This window comes from Grampus griseus, assembly GCF_964374135.1.
Source record: "Grampus griseus genome assembly, chromosome: 11".
Taxonomy (NCBI): Eukaryota; Metazoa; Chordata; class Mammalia; order Artiodactyla; family Delphinidae; genus Grampus; species Grampus griseus.
The window spans coordinates 41,753,257-41,764,042 of NC_139005.1; the positions used below are offsets into that span (position 1 = coordinate 41,753,257).

The following is a 10,786-nucleotide window of genomic DNA, read 5'->3' on the forward strand; positions in this document are numbered from 1 at the left end:
TGTTCTATTAGTCAACCACATATCAGTACTTTAACACACACAAGAAGTTGATTTCTCACTCTCATTCACTCAAAATCTGCCATGTGTCTGGATGATTATCCAGGTAGCAATTTGGTAATTCAGGTTGCTTTGATCCTGTGCCTCCACCATCTTGCCACGAGGCATCCTCTGCCATCACCAAGGCAGGAAAAAAGCTGCTGGAGGGTCTTACATTAGCAAGTGAATGCACAGGCTCAAAAGGGACATTGTCGATTCCACTCACAGCCTATTAGACAAATTAACCACACAACGTTGCTTAGTTGCAAGAGAGCTGGGGAAGTATAATCCTCCATATGTCTGGAAGAGATAGAAGAACTGAATACGGGTGGGCACAATAAGTCTCTAGCACAGACCTTTAGGGAGAAAACTATAAAATATTGAAGACATTAAAGAAATCTAAATAAACAGAAGATACACCGTGTTTAAGGATTAGAAGATTCAATATTACAGAGGTATCAGTTTTCTTTAAATTGATCTACAGATTAAATAGAAGAGTCTCTTATAGGGTCGCAGACAGGTGTTCATTGCAAAGCTGGAGTCACCTGAAGGCTCAACTAGGCTGGATGCCTAAGGTGGCTCACTCCCATGATGCTGTTGATGCCGGCTGGAGGCTGGAAACTCAGCTGGGGCTGTCAACTATAGCACCTACAAGCTGGACTTCTCATAGCATGGTGGCTGCATCCTGAGAGGGAATAACTTGAGAGAGTGTCTGGAGAGTGACTTCCAAGGGGGAAGCTGAAAGGTTTCTGGTGATCCAGCTTCAGATGTCACACAGCATCACTTCTGCCATGAGCCCCTAAGACCAACCAGGTTCAAGGGAAAGGTAAATAGAACACCTCCCAGTAGGAGAAGTGTCAAAGGATTTGTGGCCGTCTTCTGTCTGTCACATTTGACAAACATTCAAAATACCAATAGTTCAAAGGACCAAGAGTAGTCAAGACATTGTTAAAGGAGAAAAAGAAAGTGGGAATACTTGCTTTGGCAGACACCGTGATTCCTTTTAAAGCTTCAGTAATTAGGACAGTGTGATTTGGGCCCAGGTATAGACAAATAAACCAGGTGCCTTCTCTGTAGTTCCTTCATCTTTAACATATGGCTTCTGCCTCATGGTCCTAGATGATTGCTTTAGCGCCAGCTATAACGTCTGCAGCCAGAAGGCAAGATGGTGAAGATGAGAAGAACACACTCCCATCGCATTAAAGATACTTCTAGAAACTGAGCATACCATCTGCACTTACAAAGAGTCAATTTAGGCCAGAGCTTAATCACATAGTCATACTCAATGCAAGGATGGCTAGAAAATGTACTCTCTAGTTGGGTAGCCTGCGTCCAGTGAGAGAATTCTATTACATACAGTCCACAGACACATGAAGAGATGTGCAACCATATTAGTTATTAGGGAAATGCAAATCAAGACCATAATGAGATACCACTTCACATCCTTCTAACTGGCAAAAATTAGAAGCCTGACAACACAAGAGTGGAAGAAGCCTCACAGGGTCTTTTACATTTACTGGGTTCAGTTATAAATGGTACAAACAATTTGGAAAACAAGTTTGCATTATCTCCTAAAATTGTATAATTAAATGATTTTTGTCTCAGCAATTCCACTCCTAGAATACTCTTGCATACACAATCATGCAAGAGCGTTTGATGAGAGGCTGGGCGGATTCAGGCCTGGGGCAGCGTGGACACTCTGGCCCCGGTCCGGTGGCGACGGCAGAGGCCAGAGGAGCTGCAGATTCCGAGGAACTGGAAAATGGCCTGCAGGAGATTGGAGGCAGCTGCACAGGAGCAGGGCTGCCTCCAGGTGAAGGCGAGCACCCTGGAATCCTGGAGCCGGGAGGAGCACGAAGGACAGACAGTGGCCAGGGGAGACCAAGTGTGGGGATTCCTCGGCTCAGCCTTGCTCCAGATGCACTGCGGGGGAATCTGGACATTTTAACCATACAGAGAATTGTTAGAAGATGCAAGTTGAAAAAGGAAGATTCCAACTGTGGTTTGGAACCCTCGTGTGCCAGCAAATGTAAACCTCTCATGGATGGAGGTGGGTGCCCACCTGCTCAAATAGCAGCCCGGTTTGTCCTCTCCGCCAGGTACTCCCATGGGCCTCTGCGCCAGAGCCAGGAGGATCCCGTCACTTCAGAAGAGCCTCCACATGTTATTACTCACCAGGCCTCCTTTCAAATGCATCTTGCCTGAGAAGATCAATTGCATTATTTAAAAGTTTAAGAAAATTCAGTATCAAACATCCTGTGAGGTTTGAGAATCCTGTGGCTTATGGACCCATAACTAGATGTAGCCCTGCTTTATACTTTTCCATTGTTTTATGGATGTATCCAGGGCTATGTACTCTTTTTAAACGAAAAGTCTTATTTTTATATTTAAAATGCACTATAATCTTCAACTGAATTTTACTAAATGCTAGTACCCAGTCTGTTCTGTGTGAGTCCCTAACTGAAGTTATCAGGCACAGGACCACTTTTATATTAAAATGGAAATTTCTCATTAAAAAAAGAAGAGTGTTTGGGACTTCCCTGGCGGTCCAGTGGTTAAGACTCCGCATTTCCACTACAGGGGGGCGCGGGTGCGATCCCTAGTCAGGTAACTAAGATCTTGCATACCTCCATGCTGGATCAGAAAAAAAAAAAAGAAGAGTGTTCATAGCTGCACAATTTATAGTGGCAGAAACTTGGAAACCCCCCAAATATCCATCAATAAAGCAGCGTGATAACTGTGGTATATTCACACAATGGAGTGAATATACACATAGCAACAAAGATGACCGGACTGTAGCACCACACGACAATATGAGCGAACCTCAGCAATGTTATTCAGTGATAAAAGTAGACAGCAGAAGGCTACGTACAGCATTTACGTCCTTTAAGCTAAAATACTAGAATTATATATGTGTAATATACATAATATATATGCTTTGAAGGAATACCTAAAGATGCAATAAAACAATATATAAAGGAACAAAACAAAGGGCATGAAATTCAGGATTAGAGCTGCCTCGGGTGGGGAGAGGCAGGGGATACATTGGGAAAATCACGTAGTGTATTGTCAAGTTCAAGCTTTCATTTGGAGGTGGTATTATGGGTATTTATTGCCTTGTTAAAAATAATTATCTAATTAATAAGCTAAATAAAAGCAGACTACACAGGCACCAATAATGAGAACGGGGGATTGCGATTAATCTGATCCAGCATATATGAGGTCTAAGAAAGAGAAAGAAAAAATTAAATCTACGTCAACAATAAGCAAAACAAAAACAAAAATATGAGACTTTAATTACAATAGCAAGAAAAACGATAAAGAATCTAGGAATCAACCTAACAATGAATGTATAAGACCTTGCTGGAGAAAATTTAACACTGCTGAAGAACATAAAGGAAAACCTGGAAAATGGATCTATACCATGTTTGTGGAGGAGAAAATTTAACATTGTGAGGCAGTCAACTTTCTCCAAATTAATCTATAAATTCAATGCAATTCCTATCAAAATGCCAGCAAATCTTTTCTAAAGAATTCAACAAACTTATCTGCAATTTTTTTTTTTTTTGGCTGTGTTGGGTCTTTGTTGCTGTGCGTGGGCTTTCTCTAGTTGTGGCAAGCAGGGGCTATTCTTTGTGGCGGTGCACAGGCTTCTCATTGCGGTGGCTTCTCTTGTTGCGGAGCACCAGCTCTAGGCGTGCAGGCTTCAGCAGTTGTGGCACGCGGGCTCAGTAGTTGTGGCTCGCGGGCTCGGTAGTTGTGGCACATGGGCTTAGTTGCTCCACGGCATGTGGGATCTTCCCAGACCAGGGCTTGAACCCGTGTCCCCTGCGTTGGCAGGCAGATTCTTGACCACTGCGCCACCAGGGAAGTCCTGCAATTTTATATGAAAGAATAAAAATCAATTTTGAAAAAGAAAATGAAATATGGAGAACTCACCCTATCAGGTAGTCAGACATACTACAAAGCTGGAGTAATAAAATCAGTGTTGCATCAGCACTGGAACAGTCTAGTAAAATGATATAAGAACTCAAACACAACATAAAACATTAAAGAACATTTGAAGTTTATATATGATAAAGATGATGCTACAAATCAGGGGAAAGAGAATTGTTTAATAGATGGGGTTATTTCACTAGTTGGAGAAAAGACTGGATCTTGTATTAGTCTGTTTGAGCTGCCATAACAAAATACCACAGACTGGGAAGCTTAAACCATAGAAATCTATTTTCTCACTGTTCTGGAGGCTGAAAGTCCAAGACCAAGATGCCAGCAGGGTTGGTTTCTGGTGAGAGCTCTCTCCTTGGCTTGTCGATGGCCTCTTCTCACTGTATCCTCACATGGTCTTTCCACTGTGCTCACACAGGGGTGGGGGAAGGGAGGAGAGAAAAAGAGAAAGACAGCGTGCTCTGGTGTCTCTCCCTTTTCTAAAAGGACAGCAGTCCTATTGGATTAGGGCCCCCTATGAACTCACTTAGTCTTAAGTACCTCCATAGTATCACTGTCTCCAAATACAGCCACGTTGGGGGTTAAGCCTTCCACATATGAATTGTAGGGGGACACAATTCAGTTCATAACAGCTCTCTTCCTCACACCATATATAAAAGTAAATTCCAAAAAAAAAAAAAAAAAAAGTAAATTCCAGATGGATTAAAAACTAAATATTAAAAATAAAACTGCAAGAGTAATGAGAGATGAAGATCCTTGTGATCTTGGAGTGGGAAATTCTTCTTAAGCAAGGCCCAAAAGCACAAAGTATAAGGAGATTTTTTATGAATTTAACCACATCAAAATTCAGAATTTCTTTCGATGAAGTTCACCACAGATAAAGCTAACAGAAAGGTTTATGCTACAGTTGCCACCTTTAAAACCCATCTGACAATGGGTGTATTATCTAGAATATTAAAAGGAATTCCTGAAAACTCAATAAGAAAAAGACAGGAAATTCTAATAGAACATTGGACCCAGGCTATGAACAGGTGATTCACAGGAGGGGAAACAAGAACGACTATCAGGTATGTGGAGAGATGCTCACCTTGTTGATAACAAGAAAAATCCAATGTAAGATAGCAATATCCCCTTATATTCTGTACCATCAGATTGACAAACATTAGAAGGCCGAATAAGTACAAGGGTTTGTAATGATTTGGGAGACTTTTATGCACTGTTGGTGGGTGCACTGCAAAATAGGGAGCAATCCGACAGTACCTGGTCAATAAGTATGTATGTTCCCTAGGACCTAGCAGTCTCAGAGATGCTCTCTTTCAGGTCTACAACTAGATAGGTACAAGGATGCTCACTGCAGCATTACTTGCAATGGCATGAAGTTGGAGGCAACATGGGTGTTCATCACTGGAAGAGTAGATAAGTAATATGTGATGTATTCACACTATGGAATTCTATTCAGCAGGAATAAGAGGGAAGAAAGAAAGAGGTTAAAAGGTACACCTCACATATTTTATCAAGAGAGCAAAGATTGTTTTCGGGAGCCTCACCCATCAGACTGCTGCTTGCATTTCATTGGCCAAAATTGTGTCACCTGGTCACACCAAACTATAATAAAAGGTGACTAGAGAGAAGGGAGGTTATGGACAGGGATTCTATCATCTCATCAGTGATTTCTGACACATAACCTGGTAGATTTCTTCTAACTGCTGCATAGAGTCCATAGTGTGCATTCACCACATTTTACTGTGATGGCTACAGTTACAGCAGTCATCTTGTGACCATGAGGAAAAGTCAAGAGACTCCTAGAGAAGGCCCTGACAACATAGAGTCGACACCAACAGCTTCTTATGCCTGAACTTTTTATCCCGTATGAAGAATAAACCTCTATTTGTTTAAGCCACATGTGTCAGTTAGGGTTCAATTGCAGACAACAGAAATAAATCTGGCTAGTTTAAATGGAGAAGCAGGCTCTAGGTCCTGGAACAACTCCCAGCTTTGGGAGGCATGTGACCTCTGCCTATGATGGGGAAAACAACAGTCACTACTACAGGAAGCTGATGAATCAGGAAGCTGCTCACCAGGACCCTCCTGCATCTGTCATGACCTGTGACAGCAAAACGGATGTCCCATGCTACTTAGTTCTATTCCAGACTTATGCCTCACGCAAGAGCAGGACCTAAATCACAGATTCCTAGCTCACAAGAACCTGGGAGGTGTCATTTTAGCTTTCCAGCTTCTGTAGTTTTGGGTGGATGTTGAACTGCCAGAATGTGGCAGCCACCAACACCACTGAGGTCAGCTTTTGGTTACTTACAACCAAAGGCACTCATGACTGGCGCACTGCACAGAACACAACAAGGCCAGATCCCCAAAACATAACGCTGAGTAAAAGGAACAAACACGATGAGCTCTGTAGCACAATCTAAGGTGTTACTTAAGACGGACACAAATCAACACTACCTTTTTCAATGAAGTGTACATTTTCAAGGATATGTGTGTCAATTGGTAAAGGAAAGGAGGAGGATGGGCTGTGGGGATCAGGGATGAAAGAGATAAACCAAATGAAGTAAAATAAAACAAGAGAGAGATCTTGTACAGTCTGATAGTGGGAGTGATATAAGTAGAGCAATATGATTGGCTCCATTTTCTACACCTGAGGTCCAAACCCAATTCATTAAGTTTGATATTTAATAGTAATTTAACTTAAAGACTACTTTAATAATAATTTATTAATTTAATAAATAATTGTAAATAAATGGTTTAATTTAAATGATTTATTTAAGTATTAACACAATTTAAATATTTCATATTTAATTTACCACACCAGATTAATCCATTAAACTTAATATATCTTGATTTTTGTACCCCTAATTAAGCAATTCTTTATACTTTAATTTTCCCAGAACCTCAAAAAATAGATTCAGGTGACCCCTGGCACCCCACCTCCGTCCCAGTCCCTATTTAGTGAGATGTCTTCACCTGCACTCTCTCCCACCCCACCCCCACCCCCTCACCAAGCCCTGCTCCACCAAGGAGGAAGGGACTTCAGCTTTGGGGGCCGAGTTCCGAAACCTGGCAACGCTTCCATGGTCGAAGGGTCTGGTTCTACGGCAGCTAGTCTCCCCAGAAGGCCTAAGGTGAGCGCGTCGGCAGAGAGGCGGGTCTTACTCTCAGAGCCGCCTCCCCGGGGGAGGAGCCGCCCTGACTCCGGCCCCGCCCACCCCGGCCAGGCTCTTGGGGCGCGTGTTGGTCGGCTTGGAGAGGAGAGCAGCGTCCCCGCCCGCCCCCCGATCCCTAACAAGCCCGGCTTGATCCGGCTCAGCCCCGAGGTGTCTGAGGCAGCTTTTTCTGTTAAGTCGCGCCATCTGTTACCTGCGTTGCTTCCTGGGGCTGTTAGTCCACCTCGAGACACTCCAGAGACCCGGTGTGTGTGCTCCCAGGAGTCTGGGGGGATGCTGTGGGCTCCAGGCTGGGCCCCAGCAATGACTGCCTCCTAGGGACCCTCCAAACCCCAGGTAAGGTCCCATGGGAAAGAGAAGACCGCCTCTCTTCCTTGACTCTCGCTAGGACCCTCACTTGCAGTGAACGACTTCGGCCCTCTTAGGGCTCTTGCCCTTCGGCCTCCCTGCCAGGGGCTTGTCCTCTCTCCAAGGTGGATGCGACGGGAGACTCCAGCGGGCAAAAGCTCTCCCCAGGGCCAGCTGCTGGGACCCCTCCCGGAATCCAGGGAGACTGTTCCCTTCATTCTGTGTTATAGATGCCAACTGCGTGAGGAGGGGAGACTCACCTTCTTGCCCCCAGGATGGAAGAGGAGGAACTGACACTGCAGAAGGGAGGGCTGGACGTCGCTGAGACCCTGTCCTGCCCCGACCACGAGACCTTTACCCCAAGCTGCGTGCTGGGCGCCCTGTACTGGGCCTGTTTCCACAATGACACTGCCCAGCTCCAAGCCATGCTGGACGATGGGGTCTCCCCAGAGGAGGCCACCCAGGTGGACAGCAATGGGAGGGTGAGCTTGGGTGCTTCACAGGCCAGCAGGGGGCGCTCTGTGTCCTCACCACGCCACACTCGTCCTTAGAGAGTCTCAGGGTCAACAGCCACAGCCTGGGTCCTCAGGAGGAAGGGAGTGGGTGAGAGTGGGTCTTCACAGGGGCTGGAGCATCTCTGGGACAGTTGTGGGGTAGAAGGCACAGGGCCCCCGCAAGGAGCTCATGGAGGAAAGCACCGGGGCTGAGCTGTCCCTCCCCCAGACAGGCCTCATGGTCGCATGCTACCACGGCTTCCAAAGTGTTGTGGCCCTGCTCAGCCGCTGTCCTTTCCTGGATGTGAACCAGCAGGACAAAGAAGGAGACACAGCCCTCATGCTGGCTGCCCAAGCAGGTGAGAGGCTGCTAACCCCACCCTTTACCAAACCCCATCACCCCCCCACCCCAGACCCGGCCACAGTCCCACACTCTTTGCACCGACGTTCTCCCACCCCAGATGCTGCCTTGTTGGGGGGAGGGTGGGTTTGGGGCTTTGTCATCCCTTTCTTGGGTAGCTAAGCTCTGCCCTTGGTGCCCTGCAGGCCATGTGCCTCTGGTGAGTCTCCTGATCAACTACTATGCTGGCCTTGACCTGGAGCGCCGGGACCAGCGGGGGCTAACTGCGCTGATGAAGGCCGCCATGCGGGACCGCTCTGAATGTGTGGCTGCCCTCCTCATGGCAGGTGCATGGGGCCTGAACCAGGATGTGTGGTCTCCAGTCCCTCCCCCACGCCTCCCCACCAGACACTAAATCAGCTGTCATAGTTGCAATGAGGAGAGAGGTGGAGATGGAAGATCAATCCAGGCTGACTTCCTGGAGGAGGGGAGTGTGCTGGGGCTTCTCACAAGCAACAAAGTCCAGCTATTGATAGCTCTATTTGCATTGCGAATGGCGGTCCCAGAAAAGAAAGCTTGGGAGGGTAACCTAGACCAGCTGGAGAACCTAATACAAAGAAGGCTGGTAACTGGAACCAGACTCCTAAGTTCTCATCCCGGCTCTGCCCCCAGCTGAGTGACCGTGGGCAAACAGCTTCCCTCTCTGGGCCTCACCAGTGTAAGATGAGAGTGATGGCTTTCTCTGGGCTGATCTCCAGCTCTGACGAGCCAGGGTTCCAGGAATGCAGTGATGGGTAGTTGAGACGTGTGGCCGTGTAGAGTTGTTCTGGGGTGAAGTCCACACTGTCTGTGGAGTCTCGGGCCCTCATTACTCCCTGAGGTGGGGCTGCCCTCTGTTGTTCACTCTGGGGGACCCCAGCCTCCAGCTTTTCCCTTTCCCATCCCGTCACACTGGGTTTGGGGTGAGAAGGGAGGAAGCTCTACACCCCCTCCTTTGTCTCAGAGTGACTGCCACTCCCCTCGCGCCCAGGATTAGGGGTGTGTGGTGGTGCAGAGAAGAACCAGGAGTGGGAACCATGAGAATCCCCGCTCCACCTGCTCCAGAGGGTACAGCTCGCTCCCCACTCGTCCTGGGCAAACGTCACACCAGCCCTCTGGTCAGTGCCTTGGCTCAGGAGGTCTCTTCTTCTCCAGCTTTGGAGATACCCCCCCCCCCCGACACACACACAGTAGGTCTCTGTGAAGTCTTTTCCCCTCGCTGGACTCCAATTTCTCTATCAGTCCTAAACCGGAAGTTGGGATCTGGGACTGGTACTGTCTCTGGGCTGTAGCCACAGAGGGGCCCCAGCTTCCAGCTGCAACAGGACGGGACTCTGTGGCTTTGCATGTAACCCCAATCAGTCCTGCTGCTAAAGAATCTGCCCTTCTGCAAGTCACCAATCCCTGTCCTACCCCATGTCACCCCGTCCCTGTCCCCAGGTGCCGACCTGACTGCAGTGGATCCTGTCAGGGGCAAGACAGCCCTGGAGTGGGCGTTTCTGACCGACAGCTTCGACACGGTGCAAAGGATCCAGCAGCTGCTGCGGCGGCCCCAAGTGGAGCAGCTCAGCCATCATTACCAGCCTGAGTGGCCAGCCTTGCCCGGGCTTGTGGCACAGGCCCAGGCTCAGGCCGCCCCGTCTTTCCTAGAACGACTTCAGGCCACCTTGAGCCTCCCCTTCGCGCAGTCTCCTCAGGAGGGGGGTGTCCTGGACCACCTTGTGACCGTCACGACCAGCCTGGCGAGTCCTTTCCTCACCACTGCCTGCCACACCCTGTGCCCTGACCACCCACCTGCACTGGGCACTCGAAGCAAGTCTGTGCCAGAGCTGCTAGGCACTGCCCCGCCCCCTCCCCCAGTACCCCAACTCCCCCAGGAAGTCCCTGGCCCCCGGGTCTTCATCCCCTACCAGAGCCCTCAGGGTGTACTGAGCATGTGCTATCAGTGGCTCCAGCCCAGAGATAGTACCAGCCCCAGGCCCCAAGCCCCTAAGATCCTCCTCTCCAAGGCACCCTCATCTGGCGTTCAGTGGAAGCCAGAGCCCAGGCCTGCAGGGAATCGAAGGCTGTCCCTTCCTGTCTGGAGATACCAGGAGCTCAGGATGGAGAGGAGGAGGCAGGAGGAGGCCAGGCTGGCACAGAGCCAGGGGACGAAGGGATAGGCCGGGCTGGGACTAGGTAATCAGGCCCCTCCCTGAGGCTCCTTTGCCCTCTAGAGCCCCTTCTGCCTTCCCATCCACCTCTGTCTAAGTGACTGTACTCTCAGCCTGTGTACAAGGTTATTCATACAGCATTGTTTGCAACAGTAAAAGGGTGGAAACAGCCTAGGTGTCCATCAAAAGGGGACTGGCTAAATTGATTCTGAGTGTAAATACTGCACACCCGTATGATGTATTCTATAC

General features: G+C 48.1%; 1 protein-coding gene across 2 annotated transcripts; it reads left to right on the forward strand.

Annotated features, from left to right (window-relative positions):
• Window positions 1-8,234: 8,234 nt before the first annotated feature.
• ANKRD33 (ankyrin repeat domain 33) lies at window positions 8,235-10,566 on the forward strand (the record flags this gene model as incomplete). 2 transcript variants are annotated; one of them, XM_082665101.1, is made up of 4 exons in its annotated part: window positions 8,244-8,364; window positions 8,552-8,692; window positions 9,825-10,220; window positions 10,415-10,566. In XM_082665101.1, 4 exons carry the CDS (start codon window positions 8,244-8,246, stop codon window positions 10,564-10,566), a joined length of 810 nt encoding a protein of 269 aa, XP_082521227.1. The 2 variants fall into 2 exon arrangements, with proteins under 2 accessions (XP_082521226.1, XP_082521227.1); XM_082665100.1 differs by having other exon boundaries at window positions 8,235-8,364; window positions 9,825-10,546.
• Between the last annotated feature and the right edge of the window lie 220 nt (window positions 10,567-10,786).